The sequence below is a fragment of the Diaporthe batatas genome (genome assembly GCF_019321695.1).
Source record: "Diaporthe batatas strain CRI 302-4 chromosome Unknown Contig00005, whole genome shotgun sequence".
Classification (NCBI taxonomy): domain Eukaryota; kingdom Fungi; phylum Ascomycota; class Sordariomycetes; order Diaporthales; family Diaporthaceae; genus Diaporthe; species Diaporthe batatas.
Genome location: NW_025408552.1, coordinates 2,139,761 through 2,157,401, shown reverse-complemented (window position 1 = coordinate 2,157,401; position 17,641 = coordinate 2,139,761). Strand labels below are relative to the sequence as shown.

General features: G+C 48.0%; 5 protein-coding genes across 5 annotated transcripts; 2 read left to right on the top strand and 3 right to left on the bottom strand.

The window, feature by feature from the left end:
- Positions 1-1,200: 1,200 nt before the first annotated feature.
- Positions 1,201-4,005, bottom strand: KVR01_005119 (uncharacterized protein; the record flags this gene model as incomplete). The annotated part of the gene is made up of 4 exons (XM_044783266.1): positions 1,201-1,757; positions 1,829-3,083; positions 3,144-3,235; positions 3,288-4,005. 4 exons carry the CDS (start codon positions 4,003-4,005, stop codon positions 1,201-1,203), a joined length of 2,622 nt encoding a protein of 873 aa, XP_044645564.1.
- A 1,950-nt stretch (positions 4,006-5,955) lies between these two features.
- KVR01_005281 (uncharacterized protein) lies at positions 5,956-6,803 on the bottom strand. Its single transcript, XM_044790462.1, has 2 exons — positions 6,623-6,803; positions 5,956-6,551 (listed from the first exon to the last, which is right to left on the bottom strand). The coding sequence occupies exon 2, from the start codon at positions 6,533-6,535 to the stop codon at positions 6,086-6,088; it is 450 nt and encodes a 149-aa protein (XP_044645726.1). The 5' UTR covers positions 6,536-6,551; positions 6,623-6,803; the 3' UTR covers positions 5,956-6,085.
- Positions 6,804-8,453: 1,650 nt separating this feature from the next.
- KVR01_005247 (uncharacterized protein) lies at positions 8,454-10,698 on the top strand. Its single transcript, XM_044781605.1, has one exon. The coding sequence runs from the start codon at positions 8,516-8,518 to the stop codon at positions 10,691-10,693; it is 2,178 nt and encodes a 725-aa protein (XP_044645692.1). The 5' UTR covers positions 8,454-8,515; the 3' UTR covers positions 10,694-10,698.
- Positions 10,699-12,696: 1,998 nt separating this feature from the next.
- Positions 12,697-14,827, top strand: KVR01_004875 (uncharacterized protein). Its single transcript, XM_044788452.1, has 2 exons — positions 12,697-12,752; positions 12,829-14,827. The coding sequence occupies exon 2, from the start codon at positions 13,116-13,118 to the stop codon at positions 14,568-14,570; it is 1,455 nt and encodes a 484-aa protein (XP_044645320.1). The 5' UTR covers positions 12,697-12,752; positions 12,829-13,115; the 3' UTR covers positions 14,571-14,827.
- KVR01_005082 (uncharacterized protein) lies at positions 14,711-16,713 on the bottom strand (the record flags this gene model as incomplete). Its single annotated transcript, XM_044782617.1, has 3 exons — positions 14,711-15,053; positions 15,130-15,229; positions 15,297-16,713. The coding sequence occupies 3 exons, from the start codon at positions 16,711-16,713 to the stop codon at positions 14,711-14,713; spliced, it is 1,860 nt and encodes a 619-aa protein (XP_044645527.1).
- Positions 16,714-17,641: the final 928 nt, after the last annotated feature.

The following is a 17,641-nucleotide window of genomic DNA, read 5'->3' as shown; positions in this document are numbered from 1 at the left end:
TGCTGCTTGGAGGCCCTTCCAATGCCCACGAAACTGCCACATGCGCTCTGACATTGCAATTCGGCGTCCATAAGCACTAGCAGTTCAAAATGCTTCAAAGCACCTCAAGTATTCACTGCTATATGATACGCCGACGTGAAGATGCGATGTGTTCCGAAAAGTCAGTCGGCCAGTCGCCATGAGAATTGACCATCTCAGGACTATGAGCTTCTGGGCAAAGAGAACAAACACTAACCTAAGAAAGAGATAACCAAGGCTGGCCTTACCCCTGTTCATCATAGGGTGTAATTTCGGGGATTGCTTAATCCTTGCTGCCTTGTTGGTTTAGCAAACCTCTTACTTTTCCCATCAGAACAGCCATTTCCCGTTCGCTTGAGACGAGGTCCTCGTCCCAGGTGCTGTGATAGTCAGGCAGCGATACTGATTTGGTGGAATGATGACCAGGCATCACCTTTCTCGGCCGCTAATTTGGGTGCCTGAAGTATGATCGTGTCAACTCGGTGCAAAATTCGACCGCCTTTTCGGGGAGAAGACGTGGCTCTGACCCACCAGATTGTTCGTCATCTACCAATCGTAGGTCCCGACAGACTGATCCCATGATGCTTCAAGCGAGTCCCTCGTTTGAGAACTACGGGCAGAAAGGCCAATGCCGAACGTTTGGGATGGCCGGACTACTTAGTGTCAACTAGTATAACCTTCTCTCCGTGGGTGGTAAGCACAGTTTCTCATTTCTGGAGCAATCGAAGTGCCCGTGATGGCGCAGCCTGATGCGTCAGGTGAGGGTTGAGGTGGTGTTATGGATCTGCCGTGATACCGCTTATTCTCGATTTCTCGAAACCGCACTCTGCCCGTGAGGCTATCCTGAAGTCTTGAAGAAATGCCGTCCCTGCTCGATTCCAGCTCCCAACCTCTTTTGACTCTCTAAGATCGTGCTATTCCTATTGGAGCTGGTCGAGCCCTTCGCACTTGGTCAATTTTGACGATGGGTAACGTGTATCTTCCGGCACAACTTGTCATATACATTGCTCTCGCCACCAGCCCCTAGAAGACTGCCCAATTGCAAAAGAATACTTGTCGAGTTGTGCAACACGTTGTCTCAAGATCCAATGCGAGCCACATATTCTTTTTTCTATACTTTCTGATCGCTTCGGCTACGTTAAAATTGGATGGCTAGCAACATGTCGTGAGGGATTCCTCTCGCTATCCATACGCCCCCAAGGAATGTCCATTACCAGTGGCAACATTCATGTCCTGCATTACCGCTTTGCTCCACTGCGGCGAATTCTGACCATTACTGACAGTTGAGCACATTGTAGGAAGACGCAGCGGAACTATATCCTCCTTCGAAATAGGACGTCTCGCCGTTTTCCGCTTGGCGGTCTTTGCAACGACCATATTCTCAACAACGATGGCACCGACTGCAGCAACGAGCATGACAGATGTGGATACCATGAAAACCACAATCCAGGCCCACTTGACCGTATACACACGCTCGCCAGACCAGGTCACCGTTGAAGAGACCTTCTTGTAGCGAGGCTGGAGATTGGCGGGGACTGAGCTGCTGTTGGCCACAACGTCTGATGAGCATTGTGGGCAGTAGCCCAACCCGACCCAGGTGCTGAACAAGTGGCCGAAGCGCTGCGAAAACTCATCTGGAGACACGGTTGCGGAGAGGTTGAACCTGGGGTTGCGGACGTCCCTTGCTCTGATAAATCGTCTCGTGTCGGTTGGACCGCCCCGCTGGATATATTGCTCAGCTAGGATGCTGTCAGTATTCTCTTTGACCGTTTCGCAATCACCTACACGGACAGAGTTGTGGAGCACTTACTAGCCGTTGCAGTCATATCCGTCGTGGGCAAGTTCCCGGACCAGACAAAGTCCAACGCAAAATCGCCCAAGGGCGTTTTGAGGGTGCCGTCAGAAGGCATCAGCTGCGCAGCTCCTGACTGATTGCACGACTTGATACTACCACTGCTGTCTCTGCTGCATTGCATGGGGACATTGTAGAAGACCTGCTCATAGCTGCAGCTGATCGACGAGTACTCCCACTGGTCAACAGTCAGATTTGCGGCACCCAGACGTCTCCTTCTCAGCGTTGTGGTGTTGCTGGAGACTGATTTCCTGTTCAATGAAACGAACCGCACCGTCGGTGGAGCTCCTGAATCATCATGAGCGGGCATGCTCAGTCCAAGAGTCTGGGAAGCACTGTAGGATATCTGATCCGACGAGGTATGGTTGGAGAGATATCTCGTCATGAGCGTCCAATCTCCACACTGGAAGTTGAAAGCAGACGCGGTCATCGAGAAATTCAGCGCCTCGAGAGCTACGGCTTCGGGCACGCCCATGGGGTTATGAACGGCCATTTCGTCGCGACGACGTATGCCATGGGGTAGACCTCCGTCTTTCATTGACTTGGGCGACACAACAGTGCCGACGGAGGTGTATCTTGTCGGGGAGTAAATGGAAAACGGTTCGTTGAGGGGTGCGTCGAGGTTGTCCTGTGAGAGACTGCGGATGTACTTGGCACCGATAGTTTGTATCAACTCGGAGCGGCCTCTTGGTGACAACATTTCTGCTGATCTAGGATCCCATACTTGGTTGCGTCCCGTATTATCCATATACAGAACATCGCGGCTGCCTTTCAGGGTCTCCTGGGTGGTTCCGTACATGTTCCTTGCTGCCAGAGGCCCAATCGGTGACAGGCACCAAACCAGGAACACGAGTAGACACCAAGCTTCCAGGCGAGGCAACGTTAGATCCCGCTTCGCGCAGCCGCTGACCCGTCCGGTTGAGCTTCCGATCCCGCGCAGGACAAGTCCGGCTTTGAAGCACTGCGCTACTGTTGTAGCGAAGACAATGGGCCAGATAGCAGCGGCAATTTCGACGAGATCTTCGACTGAAGACCAGCTAGAGAGCACCGGATGCCCTCTCATGAAGATGACCGCGATGCTCAAGGCAACAAAGGCTGTAGGTAAAACAACGCTACAGCTTGCCAGTGCATAGGAGCACACGCGGACGAGGTCTTGCAGCCAAGGTTTCATAGCAGCTTCCCCCGGCGAGTTTCCCAAGTGCGCGTCGCTTGCCTGACTTTGAGCTTTATCTTTGGATCTAATCGAACTGTTGCTGTCGTCTGAATATCGTACTGCGGCCAGTGGGCTGGGCAGTGTTACCGGAGCCGATGGGCCGTACTCCCGAAATGCAGCCCTGCCACCCGCGGTGTTATAGCTCTCGTGTGCTATACTACTTTGTTAACATTGAACTTTATGAGAGCTGTGGTATGGATTTACCTGATCTGCTGCGATGGATGGCAGAGTGTTCATCGCGCTCGAATCCCTCGCCATGACCGCCGGCGTCCCCGTAGTCACCGGCCGAGTATCTTCGACTACAGGCCGAGTATCTTCGACTCCGTTCGAGGTGCTCGTCCTCATCGATATGTCCAATCTCAATGTCTCCTGATCTACCGCTGGCTCCGGTCGCAGAGCTTCCATTTGCTGAATGCCCGAGGACTTGGACGCCTCTTGTCCTCTGGTAGGTCTGTTGTTCAGCCAAGGCTGTCTCGACCATCGTTATGGTGGAGAGCATCGTGCCCCGGCTCGCATCATCATCATATATCGACGAGGATCTGTCCGATACAGTTCGAGCAATTGGCGCGCTATCGATGGCTTGGTTTCGTGCCCTCATAAAGAGTTCCGAATCACGAATGGGCCGTTGGACTCTCCTCCAACTGCCGTCTGAAGAGCGGGCGAGCACGGTTCTGCAGGCTCCTTTTGCCGCTCTTGGTGCAGATGTAGGCGCGATGACATGTCGCCTCTCGCCTGAGTCCCTTGCGGATAGGTTGCGTCTTATTGTTGTCAAACTACCGTTCGGCTGGTGGACGTTGACCAGCTGGTAGCTTTGCGGCGCCGGCCTCGTGTGAATGGACTCATCCTTTGATACTATAGAGGCATAATCCTCGATTATCTGGCTTACTGGGGTCTGTGGCCTCCTTTGCTCCGTTGTGTACATGGTAAGCGAGATGGAATTGTCCAGTGCAAGTCACTTCAAATCACCGAAAGGGCGAGTGAAGACCAAGCGCTGGCACTGGGGTAGCATGGCTCTTATGCGTAGCATATTCCTAGAAAGAAATATTGAAATGGCCAGAATTCCCGAGGAACGGTAAAGGGGGTTTTCCGAGGCCACCACGAAACCACCGTGCTGTCTCCAGTCTGTGTTGCAGGCCCAGGTCATCCGTGGATCAGCTGAGGTCTGACGCATTTCCTATTGTGTACAGAGATCATCATTATCGTTCCTGAATTAGGCGAACAGTAGGTTCGGAAACGCAGAAGACCTGAGACGGCTCGCCTTTAGTGACTGATAGACCTGGATTGGTGAAAGGGGCCTGATCCGTCTCAGAGGTAGTCTCCCGGCTCTACCGACTGCCGCTCTCGGGGTGTGGGATTCCACGGATATCATAGCCACCGTTTGAAGCACACCAGCAGGTACATAACGGGCATAACGGCTCACTTCCTATCCTTGAAAAGGCGCAGATATGATTGACATCTTGGCGCCGATGGTCCTCTTGAGAAACGGCTTGGGCCAGTCGCTCTCAGCAAGGATGATACAAAAAGCCGCTCACCGGGGAAAGGAATTTCAAAGATCTTGACGGAGAAATCATTCTAATCGACACCATGAGGCATCATATCCAATGGGGGCTAGCTCTAGAGCAACATGCTCACAACTATGATAATTATCGACCGCTATCAGTCCGTCAACAAAGGATTTCAAACAAAGGAATCGACCTTACAGGTCAAGTAGGAACCAGCTATTGATGCCAGCAGCTCAAGCGGGCGGCACCACTGGATTTACGATCGATGTGTCAAGTTCTATGTGTAAAGAGTTTGGATGCTGAGTCCTACCTCGCTAGAGATACTAGTCCGCATTTTCGGGATCGAAGACATGGTCTGGTCGATTTGCACGGCTTTCCCGCGAGTAGGCCCGGGCCATGCTATGAATAACCCATTCTAGATTTGGTAAAAGAGCAGCAGCCGGCTGCGGCCAGTCTCGCCGCTAATGCCGGCAGTCGAATCGCGACGATATCGCGGTTCGAGCGCCACTTCTAGAGCTGCCTAGGCAATGTTATGGATCGGGACGAGTGGCTTCCCACGCTCGGGTCCGTTGCTTAGATTGGATCGGGTCTAGACTGAAGGGCTTGGTGTTGGCAATTTGTGTGCAACAAAGACTAGAATCATACCTACGTAGGTACATAGGAACTTCCTAAGGAGTGGCTGTCAACCGGAACCACCCCTAATGGGAGACAAACCACAATAGCCATTGTCTTCAGGGATGTTGATGATGTGACAGACCTGCACCACGCAGCCTGCTACGGGCATTCTACAAAGTGCCACAGGAACAACGGGATTGGGTGGCTTCGGCAGTTCACACTTGTACACCTGGGCAGGCACGTTCGAAACCAGTTACGGGCCTCCAAAGACCTGTTAGAGAAGGGAAGCATAAAAAGCGCAAGGGAAAAATCAGAGTGTACAGGTACATAAGACTTTCAAACACATTACTAGGTCTTACTTGGTTGCCACCACCCCGATCACCAATCCATTCATGCCCAGGTGTCCAACGCCCCATAGGGTCCTCTAATATGATGTATACGGCAATCAATTCACCCCATTGTCATGCTCAAACAGCAAAAGCTCCGGACTAGGGAGTGAGAAAACTGCCGTTTGCAGTCTTCAGCTCGCATCAAAGGGTGTTGTAACTCCCGTTATCAGGCGACCTGGCTATGATACAGGGCAGAAGATTTTCTGATGCTGAGCACTTGCAAGTCAGACCAATTATCTGAAAAGAATGAATAAGAAATCACCGGGCTGTACACCCTGCATTTGGGACTCATTCAGACTTGATCGAAGATAGAGAAACGAGGGTGACAAGGTATCAATTGATGGCACAGGATTGGTATAGACAGAGTGACTTTGGAATGATCTGATGATTGACTAGCATAAATGCCTCTAGGCGCCACTCCAATGAAGATCTCGACCGTTCAAGTCAAAGTCAGCCGGAACTCACCAATATCTCTACCGGGCCCCAAGTCGCATCTTCACTCTGGTCTAGCATGCTGAGCCATGGCCGTGGCGATATCCCGACAGGTCGCACTATCAATAAACTCCACAATCTCCCTGATCTGCGTCCCATCCTCGGTCATCTTGAGCACAATCATGTACTCATTGGTGTAAGGTCCAAAGTCCGTCTCTCCGGTCGACGTGAGATGCAGCATGACCTTGCGTGACACCTCATCCACAATCATGTCCTCACCCTCAGCAAATTTGATCTTGAGATTCCGTATCTGCTTAAATCCGGGCACGACAAAGTCCTGGTATTCCTGGTTGGTCCTCGGTGGGCTGCTCCACGGCGGAGGGACGTTGGACGGGCAGATAATTTGTTTGCAGTCTGCGGTGCGGCAGGCTACGACCCCTTCGGCAGTATTTGTGTTGAAGCCGGCTATGTAGCTGTTTGCTGTCTGAATAAGTGCGTCGCGAATTTGAGACATTTTGAAGATGAGACAACTGAATGAATAGATGTGTGTTAATAGAAGAGAAGACCGCTTGGTCACGATGGAACCCTTGGGAAGACTCACAGAAGCGGGGCCGAGGCTAGGTACTGGTTACTTATAAAAACTGCAAGCGGGCATAAGCTTAATCCTTGTTGACGAGTGTGCAGGCATGCGTGATGATCCAGTTGGTACGTTACCCAGGTGGGCCAAGGAACGAAGTCTGGTGATATGCAGGTTGGTTGCAAGTAGGATTTTAGTGTGGGACTACAGGCAAATCGAGAATCCCGGTTGCGACGGGTGCTGGCGCAAGTGGGATGCTGACCGCCCTGGCAGCCTGGCGATGCGAGAAACCTTGGAAGACGGCAATCACCGCAAATCGAGTGGATGTTGCAACGGCTCCAGTCTGAGCTTCACTCTGCGGCTGCAGACACTCTGCGGCTGCAGAATCTACGTGTTGGAAGTAGTACGTGCGATGGAGTGATCCATCTGATCAATGCCCAGGTGTGTCAGAATAGATGCCCACAAACACCCAATACCGTCGCATATCAAAGCACAAGACACTAATAAGTACTTAGGGGACTATCACGCACTCCTGCTGTAGCAGCTATAATAGAAGCAGAAGGTTACCAACATTGTGTGAACCGCCAAGAGCCCCGCAATGAAGTTGACGAAATCTTTATGCTCACTACAATGCTATCAAGTATCGTGTCGTCGGTGTGTTGGCTTCATTAAGTGGTTTAGTTCTGGACTTACACAGCTTAGAAAAAATCGAAAGACAAAAACAATCGATTAGCATGCCTGTTGCTTTAGACACTGCTGAATCCAGAGCCCAGACTCTATAGAGTTCGATTCGCCTTCCTTCTCAACGAGTCCCTTGTTTGTTTTCAACTCCGATCAGAACCCAAGGCTGCATTCCAAGTCTGTGGGCAGATATTTATGTTTTCCACTCTGATATATATATAATCGCAAGTCTGCAAGCCACACTTAAATATTCACTGCTTTTATAGAGAATGAATATTTATATAGAAATAAATAAATAATATATTATTATTTTTTAAGTTATAATTAATTAGATAGCTTTATTTACTCTTTTTAAATTATTTAAATTATTTATATAAAGTATTTTTTATATTCTTATAATAATAACTTTATTAATAATAATATTAATAATTAAATTTATAATTAAAAACTTTATAAAATTATTAACTTAATATTATAAATAAATTTAATTATAAAGTATTTTATTAATAATAAAGAAATATAAAAGAATTTAAATATTTAAAGATTTATTAAAATATTTTAAATAATAATAAAGAAATAGTAAAATATTAAATTAAAAGTAATAGTAATAAAAATAAAAATTAAAAGTTAATAAAATAAATATAAACTTTAATTTTTTATAATAAATATATAATATAAAATAAAGTTAGTATATTAAAAAATATTTATTTTTATATATTAATTATTTTTTTATATAAATATTTATTTTTTTAATAGATAATTATACTTTAAAATTAATAATCTATAATATTTAAAGGTAATTATAATAGTAAAGAGTACTTTTTATCTAGGGTATATATTTCTACTAGGACTGCCGCCGATTTATACTTAAGTACTTTAATTCTAAAACTTTAGAAAGACCACAGATATAGCAGCTACTACATATCAGCTCATATTGCCACCAAATATACAACAACCACCGCTTGAGCTGGTCTCAATTGCTCACGTCTAGCATAGGATGGCATCTTCATCAACACCAAAACTAGAACAAATTGAAGAGAATCGGTGATCGTGCAAATGTTCTGAATATCAGTTCTGTGGTGCTTAGTCTTTTTGCTTTGTAAGCAAGTACTTGCTCGATGTCAGCCTGATCCTTCGACCTGCAGCTGAAGTTGCTGAACGGAACCTCACAACTCATGCCGTGGCACTTGAGAGAGGGTCAAAATACACATCATCGCGACATCATCATATCGAATCATGTCTGAACGAACGCATCATTCTCTTTACTCCCATCTGAATACCACTATTGACGAAATCCGCCTTCTCACATCCTTTGAGATCGATGCTGATGGCCGTGTCAAGTGTCGACTTATCACGGAGCCCCTTTGTGACTGTCCCCCATACACGGCATTATCTTATGTCTGGGGCAAGGCGTCCGAGCCTGTGTCCATCCAGGTCGATGGTCAGGAATTCCACGCCACTCCTAGTCTGGCCGCCGCACTGCATTGCATTCCCCACCACTGGAAGTCCAAATACCCCTCCCGCGAACTGGGAGAGCTTCGAGTCTGGGCGGACGCCGTCTGTATCAACCAGGATGACCTGGAGGAAAGAGCCCAGCAGGTCCAACTCATGGACCGCATCTATTCGGGTGCAGAGCTTGTCATGTGCTGGATGCCAGACGGGGTCAGGCAGCCAGGTGACCCTCGGTCGTTCAGCGAGGACGTACAGGACGACTTTCTGAGCACCGCATTCCGCACCCTTGAAATCGTCAACACGCAGCTTGTGTTGGTAGAACAAGAGGTCGATGGCACGGTGTGGGACATAGAGCTTGATGATGAAAGGCTGGTCCGGTGGCTGGAGAAGTGCCCTGAGTTGACCGAGGCCACGCCTGACAGTATTTGGCCGTTTTGGGAAAACAAGAACTGGAGGGCCGTCCGCCATTTCTTCGGCCTGCAATACTGGCAGCGAGTATGGATATTCCAAGAGGTCGTCCTTGCTCCGGAGGCACTACTGATCTGCAGGTCCAGCTGCATATCGCTGGCCGATACCCTCGACCGCGTGTTCTTCTGGTTTGACCTCTTGGAATTGTGCGATATTCCCGCGCCTAGCTTCATGCTTCCCGCGCTGTGGCAGTCTCTGGTCTCAGGCAGTGGTCTGTCCCGGGTCACTCTCACGGGTCAACTCGATGCGTGGAGAAGAAGGCGCATGGAAATCCCTACGCTGTCCTGGCGTGTCTTCTACAAGGCTGGATCATTAGCTGCAACTGACCCCAAGGATCACGTGTACGGTCTGCTTGGTATAACTGGTATCAAGATTCAGGTTGACTATTCTCAACAGAACCCTGTTGCCAAGGTCTTCCATGACGTGGTGGCAGCCTGGCTGCAGGACTACGCGCGTCCAGACAAGGATCTGGCCGCCGAGAACGCGGTTTCTAAGATGAAAGAGCTGTGGTTCCTCAGTCTTGCTGGACTGCGGCGTGATTGCGACGACGTCAGATGCCGAGACTTTGCCTCCTGGGCGCCGAACTTCCCGCACTTTCACCACAACAGGTCTGACTACGTCTTCTTCACTGAAGTCGATGCTGACCATGGCGTATTCTCGGAAGAGCAGTGCATGAAAACGAGTTATATCCAAGGCCCTTCACTTTTCGTGACTGGGCTTGTGGTTGATTCTGTCCACGAGACATATCCTCAAGTCGTGAGGTCCAGCCATCTCTTCGATTTACTTTCACATATATTCCGCAAGAACGAGTCCCAGTTCCCGGAGCCCAAGCCGAGAAGACGCCTGCTGCGTGATCTCTTCGAGCTTCTCTGTTGGAACAACATCTCGAAATACGTAATCAATGCCCGCTTGCGTGTAACCGACCCGGTTTCTTCTGAGTATCTCGCATTTGCCTGCGCCTTCGTGTGGGCAATTCTTTGCGGAGGATTTCAGTACCGCACAGCCATCGAGAGGTTGGGACTCAGGTCAGACACGGAGGCCGGATTTTGTGCTTCGTTACGTGAGACATTCCTGGGCCTAAATGAAGGTTCTGAGGAGGAAAATGAACACAATAAGGTGTCACACTTTGACGACAATTCCTCGTCATGGCTCCAGGATCTGTTGGATTGTGAGGCCACAAAACGGCTACCCATGGAGCCCAGGCTTGCCAACTGCTGCCAGGAAATGTCTTCTTTTATCTTAACGGATGGTTTGGATGATTGTTGCCTTTTCCGCACTTCAACAGGATATTTTGGACTCGCCTGCAGGAGAGCTACAGCATCTGGGGACTTGGTATGTGCTCTGAAAGGTCACGATAGCATGGCATCTCTAAGGGAGAACGGAGACCATTTCCTCTATGTAGGGGATACCAAGGTTCAGCGCATGATGGAAGGACAGGCTGCGGGGTTTTTGAAAGAAGGGATAGCAGAAGTGCGACAATTTGAATTGCGATGATACAAGATTCAGGCTGTCAAATGCTAATATAAATACTACTTCTAGTAATAGTCTCAGTCTTAACAAAGTACCTTATCGAGGCAATGAATGCGCATTGCGAAATTTTCTATATAATATATCTCAATTGCTCTTCAGAGCCCTCCAAATTAAGTAGTATAACTCTTTAAGGGCTTCAACTACACTATATTTTTCCTTTACACTATATAACCACTTGTTTCTTCCCCAACAGTCTAGAGCTTATATATAAAGTCTTTAAAGGTTTTATATATATTCTTATAATCCTTTTAGAGAGAAACTTTAATTTTTTTTTATTTTTATTATATTTTTCTATATTATTAAAAAGTTAATAATTATTAATAATAAAAGTATAAATTTAAAAGAGGATAAGTTTATTATATATTTTTTTTATCTTTTTATAAATTACTTTTAGAATTTTTTTAAAAGTTTTAATATTTTATTATAAAAGTCTTAAAGGTAATATATTATAAATTATTTCTTTATTTTAAATTCTTTTAAGGTTAATTATATACTTAAATAGAAGTTATAATACTTATTTAATAAGGGTTTTATTAATATATATATATATATATATATATATATATTTAAAGGATAATTTTTAATTAAGCTTTCTTTAATATAATTTATTTATATAGTAATTATTTTTAGAGATTTAGTTTTATTATATAATTTCTTTATAATATTTTAATTAATATTATTATTAAAATAATATCTTTTAACTTTATTTATATATTATAAAGTTAAAGTTATAAGTATTTATTATATTATAATTATTATTATTAATATTATATTCTTTTAAATATTAAGTTTTAAGTACTTATTATTATATAAAGATATTATATATATTTTTAAATATATATAGAATAGAAATAAAACTATATAACTCTTTAAGCCCTTTTAAATATAAAGTTAAAATATTTATAATTATAATTTTATAATTAATTTTTATTTAATTATATTATATTATTATAACCTTATCTAACCTTATTTAAACCTCTTTTAAACTTTTCTAACTTTAATATCTTTAAAAAAGTTAAAGCTTTATATTTTTTAATTTTAAGTTTAAGATTTTTATAAATTTTAATATACTTTAAATTAAACTTATAATCTTTTAATTTTTTTAAAAATATATTAACTATTTTAAATATTAATAACTTCTCTTTAAAGTAAAGGTCTATTTTTATATAGTTATAAATTTAATTATTAATAATTATTTCTTTTTTTATAAAGCTATTAGAATTATAAACCTAGATAATAGAGTGTAGTTACTTTACCTAGTTATCTCTCGGTTCAATAGTGTAGTAAGTTAAGTGACTGCTTTTAAGTAGTTTTACTTGTCTCTTAAGTTTATTAAATAGGTGTTTACTTATAGAGTAGAGTTAGAATCTATATATATCCCTAGTTAAAGGAATGGTAGTTTTTATTTTTATTTATTTTAATTAACTTACTTAAGTTATATAGTAATATTATATATAATACTTAATAGTATTAAGATTAATTTATAGTTTATAATAGCTTTAACTTTTAATAAGCTAATAATATTAACTTAAACTAATTAGATATAGTTTAATATATTAATATAAGAAGGTATCTTTTAATAATAGATAGTATTATAAATAATTATAAAGTTATTATAAAAAGTTTTATATAATAAATTTAATTAAGTTAATTTTTAAAAGATATATTATATTTTATCCCTTTAAAACTCTAACTATTCGCTTCTAGCTTAGTAATAGAACTAAAAAAATATAAATAATCTATATAACTCTTTAAGTATGTTTACCTGAGGAAGAAGAGAAGTACCTAGGTACCTAGGTACCTAGGTAAGGAAGGAAGGTTGCCCCTTAGGCTTTAAGGTGAGAGGTACTACAGTAATAGTATGGCGGGCAGCCTTATCGATAAGGGGACCTGCAGGGACCACCTGCCACCCTTGACCCCTGCCCCTACTGATTGCTTCCTCCTTACTATTCCTTAGGTAACTATAGCTTTAAATCAACAATTTCTCCCAAACAATTCAAGCCTCTTTCACAATAAGTCATGAGTACTATCCTGCTATTTCAGTTTAAATTACCCCATTTCAAACTGTGGGAGGGTTACTAATAGCCTCAATATTATAGTATAGGTATCTATGCTATAGTCTGCGACAGGGGTAGTCGGCAGCATTCCTAGCTTCAGGCTGACGGGGTCATTTCATTTCCTCAAAAATTGGTCCGCTAGTTTGATGCTGGATTGCATAACCTTCTCAACTGTGGAGTGCTGCTTCGATGAATCCTGTCGTTAACCTTTCCACTTCTCGCCCGCTACTCAGCAGAAGCGCTTGAAATCCCGCGCCATCTCAGGCTTGCGTCACCACCTGGTCACTTGAGCACCTCAGAACAACGCAGCACGGCCACCTCGACTCACAATGGAGCCAATCATCAAGAGCTTTTCACGGGTTGTCAGAGGGATAGACGAGAGCAGTCATGTCCTCGAGTTGTACACAACCCTTGAAGACGCCCTTACATCTGGCCAGTCGGCCACATCAGCACCAGCCCTCACCCCTCAGCAAAAGCGCCGCATCCTTGACTTTCCCGAACCCGACACACAGCTCGCCAACATCGCCGCCGCATGCCCTGCAGCAGAAGTCACGACGGGGGACGCCACCGACACCCAAGTCAGCGCCGCCAAGGCCGCCCTCCTCCAGCGCGCCGCAGACTCGCCGCGCGACCTGACCGACGCGGAGGTCAACCTCCTCAAGCTGCGCTACTGGGCAGCCACCCCCGGCGCGGACCGCAGCAACGAGGAGAAGAAAGCCCTTCGCGCCTCGTTCCAGGCGTACGGCGCCCGCGAGGACTGGCTCGCCGCGCTGGACCGCCTCAAGCGCGTGCGCGCCCCTCTGTACGACGCGAACGAGGAGGCCGCGATCGACAACGCCGTGGCTGAGGACACGCGCCGGCTCGTCGAGGCCGCGCAGGGCGGGCCGGGGGCTAAGGAGAGGGCCGAGGAGGCGAACCGGCGCTCGCTGGCGGCGGCGCGGCCGTGGGTGCGGCGCATGTGGGAGGAGGACGGCCATGCGGAGGCCCGGGCGGGCCTGGCGCACGGTGGGAAGGCGTGGGGGTACCCGGTGTATGTGGCGCCGCGCCTGTTGGAGGAGGAAGAGGTTGAGACTTTTGAGGAGTACGCGTCGAGACGGGACGGTGCGTTGTGGTGGGCTCGGAATGGAGCGCGTCTGGGGGACGTCTTGGGGTCGAGGTGGCTGCTCCAGAGTTTGGCATGGCCTGAGGGCGTCTCTTCGGACCTGCCCACCAGCGGTGGTGCGGGCGGCCATGTTGGCAGTCGAGCCCGTCGGCTGGCTTTTCAAAAGCTTCGCCATGACTTTGCCACGGTAGTGGCTGGTCCGCCAAAGAAGCAGACAATCGTGGTACCAACGGAGCGGGGGAAAAAAGCGAAATTTGAGCAAGAAGTCGACCTCAAGGGAGGACTCCTCCGCAACGTGTTCTTGGTCATTGATCAAGAAGCGGTAGATTCGACAATTGGGCCGCAAAGGGGTGTGGTCGATGACATGTGGCTATGGGCGGTGGACCCAGCTTACTCGGACAACGTGGACGACAGCGACCCAACAACCTCAAGTGCCGAGGAAGACGAGACCAAGGACGATGAGTACCACGGCTTCCTTCGTGTGCGCCTGCAACAGCTTATAAACAACTTCTACGAGGTCCGGCGATATCAGGAGGAGGACTACTCTCTCTCGAGCTTGTGGCAACTGTCTCAGAGAAGCAGGAATGGACTTTTCATTTCAACGAAGGAGGAAGAGCTCAACCATTGGATCCCAACGCGGGATGTTGGTAGTGCCATCAGGCCTCCCAAACAATCCGAGTGACGGGTCTTGGGGTTCGAAAGGGGCGCGACACACTAAGCCGCATGTCTTTCGCGAACGAGCAATGCTTTCAGTATATTCACGAACTCGATCTTCCACTCAAAGACTCAAACTAGTTTAACAGCCTCGGTATCTCTTTGTTCTTACGTACAAACTTTGGACGCCGTACCGATACAGTACGCGTAGCCTGCCCACAAGCCTGAGCAGTCTCCATTGAGGGCCGGGTTCATCTGGTACAGACAATTCAGGGAGATACCCGCATTAGCAGCCATGTCATAGCAGTATATGCCGTCCTGCTGCATGACCCACTTGTTGCAGTCAGATGAAATGCCTGCCTGAGTGGGACCAGGTGCAGCTGCGGCGGAAGTCGTGGTCGGAGGAGCTGACGTCGTCGTCGCAGTGACAGACCCAGGACCAGAAGAAGTGCTACCTGTCGCCGTGGGAGAGGTTGTCCCGAGTGCGACACAGATATACACGCCGAGCTGACTTTTTCAGGGATAGAAAGATTAGTATCAGTCAACCACAAGCCTCGGGAAACAGAGAGTATCAGGGTTCTACTTACAGCCCAGAACAGTCAGAGCCAAGATCAGGGTTCCACGCGTATAGCTGGTTCTCCAGGGACAGGCTCCAGCGTTGTGCGATATCAAAACATGTGTCGCCCGCTGGAGACGCAGACAAAATCGTTAGCTCACCATGTCGTATTTCCCAGGGGCCTCGGTTGGAACTCACAAGCCACATTATAGAACCTCGTGCAGCCATTCACCATGAGGCTCTGATAAGGCGTCGGCGTCGGATTCGGCGTCGCAGTAATCGGGTACGCCGACACAGACGTCACCGCAATCGAGCTGTAATTTGAGGCCGTGGTAGATGTCGAATTGATGGCAGGGAACGTCCACCCATCCGTCGCGCTGGCATACGTTGTCGCATAACAACTTGCCGCCCCGGTGGTGCTGCCTCCCACGCATGGGTTCGTGGGCCGACCCCCGTAGCCCGCATAGGTGGAGATGTCTCCCACCGCCTGTACGCAGTAGCTGTACCCCAGAAAGAGGTTGTTGCAGGATGTCGAGTTGACCTCCGGGTTGAGGAAGTAAAAGTCCGCGAGCGAGATGCCCTGGATCTGTGTAACAGACGCGCACGTGTCGCCGCCGCGCACCTCGTAATACTTCCCGCACTGCGTGTTGGTCCCTTCCACCACATTGCCGGGCACCGGCGCGACGGTGGCGGTGGAGGCGGGCGCGGTGGCGGTCACGGTGCCATTACCGGACGCGTTGTCGCCGGGGAAGGTGACGCAGATCTGGGACCCCTCGAGGAGCGGCAGGTTGTCACACCCGGGGCTGATGTCGACGTTCCAGGAGATGAGCTGCGAGATGGTGAACTGCTTGCCCGCCTCGGGGGTGGTGTAGGAGTCCACGATGCTCCAGCACGTGTCGTTTGCCTGCACGGTGTAGACGTCGCAGCTCGGCGGCATGCACAGCTGCGCGCCGGCGGCGGGGAAGTGCGTGCAGCCGGCCTCCAGGTTGTTGTTGTAGAGCATCTCGCTCGTCGAGACCCTCTGCGACGTGCTGATGGAGTGGCAGTCATCCCCCGCCTGCACGACATAAGTAGCTGCGCACGACCGGGCTGCCGTCGGGGACGAGGTCGTTGCCGTCGCCGTCGCCGTCTGCGTGGCGTTGATGTAGTTGGGCGGCGGGGATGTCACGGCGTACCCGGTGGCCTGGCACGACTGGGTCAACGAGGAGAAGTTTGCTGCGAGCTCGTCGTCCCACCCCAGCGTGTTGCTCAGCTGGATCTGGAAGGTGCCCAGCACGCAGTCTGAGCAGCTCTGATCCGATGCGTTGCCGTCCGCCCACGAGTCGAAGACTGGGGCGCAGAAGGCGCCTGAGGTGGCGTCGCGACGGCACGTGTAGTTGTATGTCCACATCAGTGTGTCGGCCGTAGCCGTGACGGGGTAGTCCAGGCTGGATACCTCGATGACATCCTGGGCGCAGGATGTCTGCTGGGTGTTGATGAGGGACTCAAGCGACTGGAGACAGTCCGAAGTACAGATAGAACTGAGGTCATCGCTCGTGGGGAAATATCCGCCAAAGGCAATTATAGGAAGACTCCTGTCACAGGTGACTTCGGACGTGAAAGTAGAGCTGGACATGCATCATCAGTTTCGGCGAGGCCCCATGGCTGGTATGAGTACAGGACGTGGCTTACTTGCAAGTGGATGAAAGACTGTCACTTGGAGCAGGGAGCGAAAGCGGGACTGCAATCTCAGACCTGTTGCTGCCAACAAAGACCTGCGCGAATACGGGCACTGAGGTCAACAAGATCAGGCGAGAAGCCATTCCGAAACACGAGTGCTGAAGAGCAGACGGCATGACTGAAGCCATCACCAAAAAAGAGCGGCATACACGGTCGATGGAGACAGAGCGGCAAACAGAGTGTACCACTAGAGGCTCTTTACCCTCTCCAGTCCGAGTGTCCCGGATCTCGGGGAGAAAAGATTAAGCAGTCAACGTGCTGCAGTGATGCTGGGAGGTTCAAAAAACGACATGGATTTGAACCCGATCTGCGGGCTTCCTGCATTACCTCCTGACCTTTTCCCAAGATTACTGCACCAAAATAAAATCCCACATCAAAGCTAGCGTAGCAATATTTTACAGCATATAACCGAGCTGTTAAGACCATATTCCTGAAGGAATACCAATTTCGGCTAGTTGTGCCCCCAAAGCCCCAGGAAAGGTGTAGATATCAGAGAAGGTGGTCCACTTTTGCCTATAGATGGCATGCGGTATAGCAGAAATCAAGCTCAGAAGTAAGACGCGAAGGATTCCTGGGTTACATCTCATTACACTCAACCGCGGGACATTCAGTAGTCAGCTTCAGCTAAGCACAATGCAAGGGGCAACTTTACAAGGCCGATTCTAGCTTGCGCCCTAGGTAGTAGCACTAATGAAATCGATGGACCCTACCCGAAAACCAAGCTTCAACCAGATCCGGGAGACAGGGGTCCCTCGCGATGGTGTTTCGCTGAGAAGACAGAATGATATTGCCCTCTTCGGCCAAATTTTCAGCCCCTGAGATGG

Coding starts and splice junctions, on each gene's coding strand:
- KVR01_005281 (XM_044790462.1), bottom strand. CDS start 6,535: ATGTCTCAAATTCGCGACGCACTTATTCAGACAGCAAACAGCTACATA.
- KVR01_005247 (XM_044781605.1), top strand. CDS start 8,516: ATGTCTGAACGAACGCATCATTCTCTTTACTCCCATCTGAATACCACT.
- KVR01_004875 (XM_044788452.1), top strand. CDS start 13,116: ATGGAGCCAATCATCAAGAGCTTTTCACGGGTTGTCAGAGGGATAGAC.